The sequence below is a fragment of the Mchenga conophoros genome, linkage group LG15 (genome assembly GCF_057382185.1).
Source record: "Mchenga conophoros isolate Kocher_MC1m ecotype Shallow Benthic linkage group LG15, M_conophoros_male_GT1.1, whole genome shotgun sequence".
Classification (NCBI taxonomy): domain Eukaryota; kingdom Metazoa; phylum Chordata; class Actinopteri; order Cichliformes; family Cichlidae; genus Mchenga; species Mchenga conophoros.
The window spans coordinates 17,839,935-17,853,133 of record NC_140540.1 but is presented as its reverse complement, the minus strand read 5'-3'; the positions used below and the strand labels follow the sequence as shown (position 1 = coordinate 17,853,133).

Sequence of the window (13,199 nt, the reverse complement as noted above, 5' to 3'; positions counted from 1 at the left end):
CTTTAGCACATTTAAGCTTGCAGTTCAGCTGTTTTGCAAAAGTCAGTTTTTACCCTATGTCCTTTGCAATGCTTGAGAAATATGTTTAAGAATTAGAAATACTGACCATTTCAAAGACTTATTGAATCATTTGAGGTCATGGAAATTTTAAATTAAGCTTAATGAAGATGGATTATTCTCAGTGGTGTCTACTCACCTGCAATCTAATTTCACATTTTAATTTGTATTATTGATCATAGCACGTGTCACATGTTTCAGCCAATTTAACAGACACCCTGTTTTATTCTTTACTGTGATCCATTTTCAAACAAAGAAAATTGGGTGAAAATGTGGCACAAAATACTCGCACAGCCATTATAATGCAAAGCATGTTTATTTTACAGTTACTGCTGTCTAATAAAAAGGCCTGGAAAGAGAGTATGTGCTTATAATCATTTCAGTATAAACAAAATGAAGCGATACTGATATTTACATGTGGGAGGTTCAGCAAAAACTTCCAACAGGTGATGGGTAATGTCCACCATCTAGAGGCAACTCTGGGAACTGCACCACACCAATAATAGGGTTTTATGCTTTAAACTACAGTGACCATAATCGTGCAGTCAGTAATGCTGGGTTGTTGTTGTTTTGTTTTTTTTAAAGAGTTGGGATTTCAATGTTTGCAAATCCTTTTGCCTCCCAACATAGCTTTCATTTGAGCAAATTCATCTTTTTATTTTTTTGCCCATATTGGGACATTAAAGTCTGCAGAAACAGAACAGATTTGTACAGTGAGAACTGTTTGTGTGTACAGCAAAAAGCAAAACAGCACATCTTTCAAACACCAGAAGAAACAGACTAAGACTGTGTACATTATACTTATTCTTTGATTTGTAAAAGAATTTAAGTTTTTAGTTTTTCCCCTCTATACTGTACAACAGAGTTTAATTACAAACAACTAGAATCAAAATGTGATCCTGGACTCATTCCTGGTCTCAACATAATAACACTTCATGAATCTCTCTGACAGTCTTTGTCAGCAGGTTCTTGGCGGGAGTGAACGAAGCCACAATGTCTTCAATCTGTTGAATCCTAGCAATACACAAAAATGTAAAAATTTAATGTTATACTTGAAGATAATATATTATTCCTTTGACACGGTTACCTTCAATAGTAATATGCTCCGTAAAACAACGTAATTTCTGTCAGTATTCATTAAATAAACAATAGGTTTTTTAAATCTAAATTTCTTGATTTATATTAAAATTTTACTTACGTTGTGCTTCCAATTAAGTTTTTAAAGCTCTCTACTTGCAGGACACAGAAGTGGTTGATGAGAGAGATGCCAAAGACTACCTCAAATTTGGAAAATTTCTTCAGAGTGCTGAAGACAATGCGCACTCTGGAAGAATAATTGGATGTTATACACCTCAGTATTGCAAAATGCAAAACTGCATGCAGATGTGAATGATTTTTTTGGATCAAAAAGTGGAATATTTGTTATTTCTGTGAAGCACTGTAGTTCTTACTTGGTGTCCATGCAGCTGATGTCGAGTATATCCAGCCGTAGCCCTCCCCACAGTTTCAGGAGACGCAGTTCCTCTCCCAGAAGACGACAGCGACTCACCACCAGGCTGACATCATGGAGCAGCTGGGAACAACAGCAGGCAAAATACGTTACCACAGACTGTATAAACAATAAACATACATCTTCTGGGTCTCATCACTTAAGCTAAAACAGAGTAATTTAAACTGGCATTTGTTTTAATGGCCACCAGGGGGCGATCACTGCAGATGCAACAAAAGTATGCGAGAAACAGCCCACAGGCCTGATCTAATTAAACACAGGCACTTTTCTCTAGTGCTTTATCACACGCATTCACATTGGGAGCAACTCGGGGTTAAGTATCTGACCTATTTTACATGAGCCTGTTTCTGTCCTTTGTATGCATCTGGTGTTTATTTACACTTACCTTTGGTACTTGTCTTCTTGTTGGGTATTTCTTTACCCAGCAACTTTCACCTTCAATGTACTCGGAGACCAATTTGTGAACAAGGCGTGCATGGCACTGCGACTTCTCATCTGGTAGGAAACATAATTGCTTTCAGTACATATTCTTCATAGTAAGTGCAATTAAAGGTAGCCAAAGGCCATTAATTTAGCATGGCAGGTAGGATGAAAAGAATAACCATCTAATAACCATCCATCACAGAATGCTTCTTGTACTTATTTTCTTACCATCGAGTTCCAGTTTAAAAGTGATGTGTGTTATTTTCTGCTCAGTGTCGGCATCATTACCTTCAAAAGCAGAAAAACAAAGTTATTAGAGTGTGCCTTAAAAAAAAAAAACCCCAAACCAACAGAATTAAGCAAAATCTAAATTTTAATATTGTTCAAGGTTTGCGCAAACACTACTGACTGAGGTGCAACCATGAGTACAAGATATTCACAACTGTTAGAAACTGCTTTAAACTGTATGAGAAAACATGAAAAAAAGAAATACCATTGGCCTTTTCAAACACCAGCTGCAGATGCATGGTCTCATGGAGGAAAGTGAAGACTCTGCAGTTGTCCCTCATTTCTCTGAGCTTCCATTCATTCATCCTGATGTAAACAATGTACAAAACCAGTTTTGCGTTATCATATTTGTTTACAGGACTGGTCTAAAGCTGTAAAAAATGTTCCTGGTACTGACATATTCAGAAGGCCCATATGAATCTCCAGGTTCCTCGTTTCAGCTCGAAGCCTTTTGACTTTACTTGAATTCTGCTTCTTCTGCATCTCTAGTTCAGGTATTTGTCTTTAGCAGGAACAAAGAAAACAAAGAAGAAATAAACGAGACCGCTCAAAACTGGTAATTCTCAACATTCACTGCATAATTCAACGAAGAAGAAGAAAAAAGGATAGTTAATTTTAACCGACCTCTCATTATCAGCCGTCGTCTCAGTGACTCTCTTCATTTCTGTTAAACAAAATGAACCAGTAAAGGCACTTAGGACTTATTCAATTAAACTGACGTAAAATAAAAAACAAATAGATGAAACTGTATTAAGTTACCTTCCTGCAGCGACTTCAGACTTGGTTTGTCTTCAAACCCTTTTTCTTCAACTGCAGCAAATTCTAAATGAAGGAGAATATGTTAGGCTAGAGCAACACATCCAACCTACTTGTGCCCCCAGAGAAAGGTTTGCTAACAGGTCATCATCTTCCATCAAAACTACTGACAACTTTGGAAATGTGCCAGCAACAAAAGCAATCACATAGAGATTTGCGGTGCAGCACCATCTTTGCGATCGATTTCATCTAGCAACAGCCAAACGATAGAGAAATACATATGTTAGTGACTGAAACATTAGTTAATATCTACAAAACGAGCAAACTCTGTGGTATATCACAAACAGGAAAGTCATGTTTTCAAAGTAGCTATACCTGTTTCTAATTCACAAATACAGTCATCCAGAGTTTTTATCATCTCATCTGCTTCCTGAATTCTTCCTCTTAACTTCTGCTGCTCCTCCTGGAAACAAAACCAAAACAAAAAACAAACCCCAAAACAAAACAATGTCAATTTCATTTTGCATTCAAAGAAGTCCCCAATTTTGCATTTTAGTGTTTTTTTCTAAATGCGTGGAAGTTCTTACCAGATTCGCCTGCAAAAGATTTGAGTACAGAACCTCCTTCAGTTCATGTGACTGAACTTTGCTTGTTTTTCTGAAGAAGTTATTTCTCTCCTTTAGTTTAGCACCGAAAGATTTCAGCTGTTGATTCAAACAAACGCCGCATTGGGTGAATTGTGGGAACAGATGCCAAATTCATGTCACACACAAGCGCACAGCAAAGGCCAATAGCTAAATAAAGTTAAATAAAATGCATTGCAATTAAAAAAATATACACTGTAAATTACTTAATGTTCATCCTGCCCAAATAAATGTAAACATATCACATAAAAAAAAAAAAACTTTGACTAATACCTCTTTATCTGAAGCATATCTCATGTCCTCCCACAAAGATCTATTGACAGTATTAAGAGGTTTGTTTAGATCCTGCATTCGCACCTTCAGCCTAGAAAGAACAAAACAGACATGTTTTTAAACTTCAATTGTAACGTATGAGATTAAACATAAAAAGAATTGTACAATTTCTAATGAGTTATAATTGTGTTTGTAAGCTACACCCAGTTTTTCCTTGTGATTTTGTCAGTTTACAGCGATACAGCGCAATTCATCTAAACCAGTGGTCCCCAACCCCCGGACCGGTACCAGTCCGTGAGTCGTTTAGTACCGGGCTGTGAGTGTTGAGACTCAGGTGTGAATTTTATGGTTTTCAGGGTTTTTAACGTTAATTTTTAAATTGTCTTTATGGTTACACTCAGTTTCTCTGGGTCTTACCCCGTGTGTTATGAATAAATTTTCTTTTTTTGGTACCGGTACTGGTTTTATTTTGTTGTATTTATCCAGGACACCTTAAAGGCCGGTCCGTGAAAATATTGTCAAACATGGTGCAAAAAAGGTTGGGGACCGCTGATCTAAACCACAAGTTTAGATGAATAAATGTATTTAACTACTTAATGTTTTCAGCATATTTCTGTAGGTTTAATCATGTGTACAGTATATGTTATAAAACTTGAAGTGCACATACCCTTCAACCTTTTCGTTGAGGTTAAAGACATCCGTCTCATAAACCATCTGTTTAGGACGACTGATATGTTGGTCTTTCAGTAAATCCATTGGTGAGGCCTCTGTGTCTGACAAAAACTGAAAAAACAACAAAAAGAAGTCACTATAACATAATATTTTTTTTGTGTATATATAATGGGGAAGTAATTTTTAACACAGAAGATTGACCTACTCTGCCAGGAAGGACACTCTCCCGAGGATTATGGATGACAAAGTCAATGCCGAAGAGTTTAAAGAACTCCAAGACCGTTATGGTGCCATCTTTGAGTTTCTGTAATCAAGGCATCGAATGCAGTCAAATATGAGGCAAGTGCACATTTTCAGATTTCAAATAAATCAATTTTTAAAAATAAAACTTCTTACCATCTGCACATCAACAGCACTGTCTTCAAGCTGAGATTCAAACAAGCTGTGTTTAAAAGCTAAAAAACAAAACCAAAAGAAAACAAAGATATTTAATAATAATAGTGTAAAAGGAAACATTATTTCAATCAGGAATACAAGATCTTAATGATGCCCATCAACGTCAAAGATAAGAACTTACTTGACTCAGATGCAGTTTCACATTTGATGCTGGCTGTGTGATTGCTGGAGGAATCTATTGTCTGTGTAGTCGTACGAGCTGTAGTAATATTACTGTCACACTCTATGACCTCTGACTGCAATGCACAAGAAGAAACAAAACACATGGGATAAAAGAAACCATATTAAAGGTAAATTACGTAAAACAGAGAAAGCTGACCTACCACTTCAACAGTCACACAGGATGTTTTCATTCTCTTTTGATCCTCCACATTAGTTTTATCTTCTGGCAGAAGTCTCTTTTGTCCATGAACAGGGCTAATGACATCTTCTTCAAACACAGTGTTCTCTAAAGGCTCGACCATGTTGAACTCTTGACTTTTCTGAGGACTCCTAGTGTCCAGTGCTTCTGACATATCTTCATAACTACCCAGCTCTTCATCATAAATATCACTAACATCATCATCAAAGTTGTTCAGCTCCTTGGCAACGTTGACGGTGATCGTCTTTGTATGGTCTCCTGAAGATTTCACTCTCTTTGACTCATCAGGTTTGCATTTTTGGGGCAGTTTCGGCTTAAAGCCTCCCAGTGAGATTCTTGACATAAGCTGTTTGGTCTTTGAGCTGAAAGGAGTTGTAGTAATAGCATCACTGGGATGCTCTGCTTCTATAAAACACTGAGCTCGTGCATTGTCTTCAGTGTTTACCAATTCCATTTCAGCTTCTGGTTCTGCCATAGTGACAGGTAACGTTTTATCTTTTGAGTTTTTCCCCAGGTCTTGTTCCAAATGATGCAAAGGTGCAGTGCAGTTATCAGTTACGACTACACTGGGAGCTGCACTTATCATGTGACTCAAACGCCTTACTTTTGACTGAATATCAGCTAAACTGATTCGTCTAGACTTTCGTGAGCACAATGCATCCACATCCTTTCCAGGAACCTTGGGTGAACTTTCCATATCCTGTGATATCAGACAAGCTGTAGTTCTTGGTTCAGGTTCTTCTGTGTTCTCCCTTTCATTTGAGTTAAGAGAATCTGGCACATTCATAATTTCCTGGTCATCAGGATTGGATAACCCCAAATCACCACTCCTCTGTGATGCAATCCCAGTTTGCCGCAAATGGTCTGAATTGGGATCTTGTGTGGAGGACAGGCGCTGAAGGGGGTCATCTGTGCACGTCTGACCCAAAATGCATCCTGTTTGAGCTTCAGTCATATCCATGCTCAAATTGATTTCTGTACAGTCCATCATGGTTGTACTTACTGGCTTCTTTATGAAAGATGAAACCAAACCTGGAGCTTCACTTTCAGTATTCATAGCAGGTTTCTGTGTTTTAAGCTGTATCAGTATGTCCCTTGGGTCAGTAGCTTTTTGAGGGGATGGTATATCATTGTCCTGTGATTTAATATCAGTCCATGGGTCACTTGTGTTTGACAAGTTTTTAAATTCTTGATATAAATCATGTGCTGATGAAGATATGTTTCCACGCAGACCACAGGCTTCACTATTTGATTTCTCTACTTTAAAAGAAAAACCCTGGATTTCCTGGATGGGCAGAACCTTTTGCAATGGTAGAACCAGGTATGGTGCAGAAACACTTGGAATACTTTCAGTGAGGCACTCTGTCATATCCATTGCTCCATCATTTGCATTGAACCTCCCCGTTTTTTCTTCGGAGGTAGGTGGAAAATCCACATTTTGATGTAACTTCTTGTCAAAATCAGTGGCAATCTTTACAGTGTGACTTCGTGTCATATCCATCGCTGCATCATCTGTACTGAACCTCACAGTTTTTTCTACATTGAGAGGTAAACTGTGATCTGACAGCAACTTTACATCGGTGGCAATGTTCACCGTGTGACTTTGTGTCACCTCCATGGCAGCATCATCTGTACCGAACCTCACAGTTTTTTCTCCAAGAGGAGGTAAAAGGTCTGAATTGTGATCTGACTGCAGGTTAAGGTTGGTGGCAATGTTCACCGTGTGACTTCGTGTCACCTCCATGGCAGCATCATCTGTACCGAACCTCACAGTTTTTTCTCCAAGAGGAGGTAAAAGGTCTGAATTGTGATCTGACTGCAGGTTTAGGTTGGTGGCAATGTTCACCGTGTGACTTCGTGTCACATCCATGGCAGCATCATCTGTACCGAACCTCACAGTTTTTTCTCCAAGAGGAGGTAAAAGGTCTGAATTGTGATCTGACTGCAGGTTTAGGTTGGTGGCAATGTTCACCGTGTGACTTCGTGTCACCTCCATGGCAGCATCATCTGTACCAAACCTCACAGTTTTTTCTCCAAGAGGAGGTAAAAGGTCTGAATTGTGATCTGACTGCAGGTTTAGGTTGGTGGCAATGTTCACCGTGTGACTTCGTGTCACCTCCATGGCAGCATCATGTATACTGAACCTCACTGTCTTTTCTCCATTAGCAGGTAAGAGGCCTGTGTCTTGGTGAGACTGCAGTTCTAAATCACTGACAATGTTCACTGTGAGACTTTGTGTAACTTCCATAAGGGCATCATTAACAGGAACCACTGTCTTCTCTTTGCAGTCATTGTCCACATCAAGCTTAACCTGAGAAAGACAGTATAGCAGAGCACATCTGTTCATGAAGATATGTTTCCACACAGACCAGAGGCCTCACTATTTGATTGACTTTTTATGACATCTCAGGTTTGTAGTAAAATTAAAATGTCTTACTGAAACCATATAAACTTGATAAAAATAAAACAAATGCCTTTAATGTACAGCAAATATTGACCAAAATGACCCTGTCTCTTTAAATTTATTTGATCCTTTGTTAAAACAAAGGCATTATTTGGTGCAGCTACCTGAATAAAACTAACCACAAAAAGATCAAGACATGTTTATGCTCACCTGCTGTCTTTGCACCTTTGTGTTTCCAGAAGTCTTCAGGAAGTTTTCTTTACCTTAAGGTGGACATGGTAAAACTGAGTGAGAAACAGCTACCTGACCATAACTTCAATATATAATAATTATTAAAACTTAACTGAGGCACTCTGTACATTTTCTATGTAAAAAAAACAAAACAAACAAAAAAGCCCAATAACTTTGCCGTTTTCATACCTTTACAGCTTGATAATCCAGTTGCTTTACTGTTCTGCCAGTCAGCTTTTCTGACATTACCACTTTGGGCGTGTATGCTTTGCGTGGGAAAATGATCCTGAAGACGGGCATCTGTAGCTGTGCCTGCATCCCCTTCCAAAATGTAGCCAGTTTGAGCTTCAGTCATGTCCATGCTTATGTCTGCTTTGGGACATACTGCATTTCCATTAGAATTCATTTTAGTAATCATAGGATTAATGCTGGAGGAAGCTGTAAGGTTTTTTGACCCTGGATCCAAACTATGTGCTGACAAAGATGTGTTCCTAGGCAGATCACATATTTGACGGTCTTGTTTCTTCTCAGAATTTACTGAATTGGATGCTGAATTACTGGCAGTGTTGGTAGTGAGGCCATAATTCTTATCCATAATACCGTCATCTGGAGTGAATCTTAAAGTTTTCTCTTTAGCAGGTAAAAAGTCAAAATTTTGGTCAGACTGTACTTGCAACTGGTGGATATTTACAGTGTGACTTCGTGTCACATCCATACAGGCATCATCTGCAGAAAATCTCACTGTTTTCTCGCTGTAGTTGTTCTCAATGTCAGGTTTGTTCTGTGGATGGGAAAGGAAATACTTTGAGTATACAGCAAAATATCAACCTTGATTTGGCAATATGTTCTATCTTCCAGACCAGCTAGAACAAGTATTGCGTTGAAAAATAAAAGGGGAAAATATTTAATCTCACCTGATTTTTTAGTGCCTTTGAAGATGAAGCTTCAATGCCTAAATGTGGAAATGGGTAATAAATAAATAGATTAGCTAAAGAAACCAGAACACTGCAAAACTAGTGAAATCATTAATTAACTGGTTGAAAATAAATAAATAAATAAATAAATAAATAAATAAATAAAGGAGAATCTGTTTTGGAAAATAAATTTCAGGAAATTAAATACAAAAGCATTCACATGACCTGAAACGAAGATTTAAAGTTTCTGTCATTTCCTTTTTTTATTCTTAAGCTCTGGTAGAGTAACTTTGTATGGATTACAGTTCAGTTTTGCTTTTCCCCCCTCTCTTACAATAGGTCTTGGTTCAGCAATTAAATTCATCTACTGTCTGAAATTGTGTTTAAGCTCCTCCTCACTTTAGATTACCCTTTTCCCCCCTCTCAGAAACAACAGGGTTCGAACAGCACCTTACCTTTATGGTTAGATGATTTGAGTGCTTCACTTATCCGCTGTCCTGAAGTACCATCTGCTTTCTTGAGACAGTGGGTGTACATGTCTTGTGGTGGAAAAAGAAACTGAAAAGGATCGTCCTGCACACCTTCCAAAACGTGGCCAGTTTGAGCTTCTGTCATATCCATGCTTAGTTCAGGACAGATGATAACGGCTTTAAAAGGCTCTCTAACATTTTGAGTGGTATTTAGTGGCAAGTTTTCTTTATCAATATCTGCTGATTTTTCCTCTGGAACCAAGGGACCACAGGCGATGTTTACTGTGTGACACCCAGTCATGTCCATAAACTCGTCATCTGCAGCAAACACTACTGTCTTCTCTCTGCATTCGTTTTTCGCATCAGAGCTCACCTGAAGAACAGAACACAAACAATTACTACATGCCAACCAAAACTTTACTTTGAAATAACAATTATTAGCATTCAAAGACAACATTTTAAATCTATACTATGTTACGAGCAACTAAAGACAAAACCTCCCATGCATGACTTGCTTATATGTTCTATTTCATCTAAAAGCAAAGTTTAAAAAAAAGAAATGCCAAACTTACCTTATGTCTTTGATGAGGAGCAGGTACGAGAGGATTTATCAAGGACACTTTATCTGATAATTAAAAGTGAAATGAAATTAAGGCCATTTGAAATTCCATTCAATTAGCATTAAAACTGATGAAGCATAAAATTCATACAATGCATACAGGGATAATTTCCTTGCTCTAGTATTAGACTTTCATAAAGTTGTGAGCCTAGACGACAAGATATTTATGAAAAATGGTCTACATTAAAGGAACCGTGGCAGAACACAAATTTGTCGTCTCTGCTTGGCATCCCATATTTTCTTCTTATCACTTATAAGCTGATGTATAAATGCTGAAGAGTTGTCCTTTAATTTGAGTGACAGACATAAATGTGATACCTTTTGGGTTGGTTAATCCTGATGCTTTACTGCTCTGCTGCCGTTTCATCTGTGAGTGGGTGTACATGTCTTGAGTAGGAAAAAGACACTGGAAAGGATTATCGTCATCATCACAGACTCCCAGGATGCGACCTGTCTGGGCTTCAGTCATATCCATGCTCACATCATCTTCTGGACAGAGTGCACTCCTGTAGGAGGATTCTCCAGTTTTCCTGGTGTTATGTGGTGTCTTCTCCATCACAGCAGAAACGGACACTGGAACTTGATTTTCTTTATCCAAATTAGGCCTTTGTGTTTTAATCTGGACCAGGGAGCCTTTTGTTTCTTCAGAGGATGCTTCAGCAGGAAGAGTCATCGTTATGTTTACAGCATTAGTGCTCTGGCCACTTGGTTTAGACAGACTTGCAAGGAAGTTTTCAAATCCAGGATCCAAACATGACAATGATGTGCTTACATCGACATTTCTGCCTGTGGATAGTGGTGGGACTGTGGCTTTATCATTTATCAAGCGATTTTCTCCAAGAACTGGGAAAATGTCATACTTGTGAAGGGGTATATCTTCAGGTATGTCTGCAGCAATATTTATAGTGTGGCTTTGGGTCATGTCCATGGCTGCATCTTCTGTGGAAAACATCATTGTTTTTTCCCCAAAGTCATCTCCAGTGGCCTAATAAAGGTAAACAACCTTTGGTCAGTTAATGGGAACAACAAATGTTAAGTTAAAATACTTCTGCTATTATTAAGCATTATAATAATGTAATAAATGCAAATATCGACTTCAAATTTACCTTATCCTTTTGTTGGGAAACATGTAGAGGAGCATTCAAAAGAGTTTCCATACCTACATTTGGAGACCTGAATTTAGTAACAGCAATCTCTATAACTATCTAACAGATAATGTGGACAGTACATTGAAAACAATGATCCTACCAATTATTTCACTCCCATCTTCAGTGACTCCCTCTTGCACCCTTGTACAAAAAAATCCAAAGCATTTATGTGAGAGATTTATTTGACTCTTTGTGATAAGACTTGAAATTCACATGACAGGCTGGACCTTAATAGCTCATTTCACCTTACCTATTTTGTGTGGTTGTTGCTCCTGCTGTAGAATAACATACAATATAATTATAAAAATTACAAAAAGTTTTAAAAATTACATTCTTATACATAATACTACATTACATACTTGCTGTTATTATTTCTTGCAAAGGGCTTCGGACAGGGGAGGCATTTTTGACATCCCTATAAAGAGAGAAGCGCTGATTAGGTCAACTTGTGGTTAGGTACTTTTTGTAAAAGGAGCATTTCTTCGTGTCTCACTTAGAAAACAGAAGGACGTCATTAGCAGGGGCAAAACTGACTCGTCTTGAATTCCTCTTTTCCACTGGTTTGACACGTTCCACCTAAGAGGAAAAAGGCTAAATTATATCACCACTTTTTAATTTTTAAACCTTAAGGGTGTCTACTGCCACAGGCAGTTGGAAATCTTATATCAGACTCTCTGTTTACCACATTTTCTTGCTGATCTTGGTCAGGGAACCTGGCTGATTTCCGTGGTGCTTTTAAAATCTGAAAATTACAAGGTGCAAACAGTTTAGTTCATTTGTACAGAAATAAATAAAATCACACCTCTGATTAAGATACTTACCGAGGAAAGGCGGCGCCTTGAAAATCCACTGCCTTCACTGTAACACAAAGCATGAACAATAAAACTATTACATAAATATCACAATACATTTGTTAACATAAGGTGTAAAGTAGGAATGCCTCAATATCAATGTCCTTTTTATTTAATACAGTAATTTCGCACTCACTTATTTTTTGGAGGATCCAGAGGCTCCATCGTCAACTGTACGAATATAAAATAATGCTTTATATAGAAATCATTGTTTCTGCAGTGTCTTCCTGAAACCCAAAATGTTGCTTAAGAAGCATTTTTAATTTGTCCTGGGTATTTGGGATTAGCAGACATGATAAGTGTAAAAATGAAGCATTATCTTTGGACACAAAAACAATTGTTTCTAAAGTAGTGGCAATGGTTTTATTTGACAATAATTACAATAAATTCACCACTGTTTAACAAAGTTTAAAAGACTTTATTAAGCAGAATGAAATGCTGGGGTAAGACCTTATGAGCTGAACATGAACAAATGCCAACAAACAGTTATTGCTGCTAAGGTGGTTCTGGAAGCTCCTGAATCTCGGTGTGTAGTTGCACAGAGTCCTGTGCAAACTTTCTTTTTCACATGACCGTAAGTTACAACCTTGATTTAAAAAAAATTTGAAAACTTAAAGTTACTACGCCACACCTGTCAGGTGTGCAAAAGTAACGCCACTGTTCTCCAGCAGCCATGAAATGGGAAACCACCACTACACTGTCATTCAATTTACCAAGACCTTATGAACAAATGCAGCTCGATAAATACTGCTAACGTAACTTATTTGAAATAATAAACAAAGCTAGGCAGCGTTCTGCATTTCCCCTTGTAAAAATCATATTTTAAATAGACAAACCGATAACCACTAACTCTGACGTTACTATTAGCTTCCCATTCACGTAATCAAACAAGAAAACAACCGAACACCAAAGAAGCATTACGGCGCTTACCTTGCTATTGTTGATTGTGATGTTGCGGCGTTCTAAGACAAATACGTTTTTTATTATTACTTCTTAACTAACTTGAAACCATTTTCAAGTCGTTTATCTTCAACCACATTGCATACGATACGTAACAATTTTGAAGCTAATGTGAACAAGTCTCGATGCTAACGTCTTGAGTTTTGAATTTAGCCGCCTTCA

The 13,199-nt window shown here is 37.8% G+C and overlaps 1 protein-coding gene across 1 annotated transcript; it reads right to left on the bottom strand.

The window, feature by feature from the left end:
• Window positions 1-292: 292 nt before the first annotated feature.
• knl1 (kinetochore scaffold 1) lies at window positions 293-13,193 on the bottom strand. Its single transcript, XM_085246758.1, has 32 exons — window positions 13,008-13,193; window positions 12,214-12,248; window positions 12,048-12,084; window positions 11,909-11,968; window positions 11,720-11,802; window positions 11,586-11,641; window positions 11,477-11,501; window positions 11,327-11,367; window positions 11,185-11,237; window positions 10,397-11,063; window positions 10,032-10,084; window positions 9,445-9,832; window positions 8,990-9,027; window positions 8,265-8,856; window positions 8,055-8,107; window positions 5,403-7,751; window positions 5,201-5,315; window positions 5,020-5,078; window positions 4,829-4,927; window positions 4,619-4,734; window positions 3,952-4,042; window positions 3,622-3,738; window positions 3,410-3,497; window positions 3,038-3,100; window positions 2,903-2,942; window positions 2,676-2,780; window positions 2,484-2,584; window positions 2,219-2,278; window positions 1,953-2,062; window positions 1,509-1,630; window positions 1,256-1,381; window positions 293-1,071 (listed from the first exon to the last, which is right to left on the bottom strand). The coding sequence occupies exons 2-32, from the start codon at window positions 12,240-12,242 to the stop codon at window positions 975-977; spliced, it is 6,033 nt and encodes a 2,010-aa protein (XP_085102884.1). The 5' UTR covers window positions 12,243-12,248; window positions 13,008-13,193; the 3' UTR covers window positions 293-974.
• Window positions 13,194-13,199: the final 6 nt, after the last annotated feature.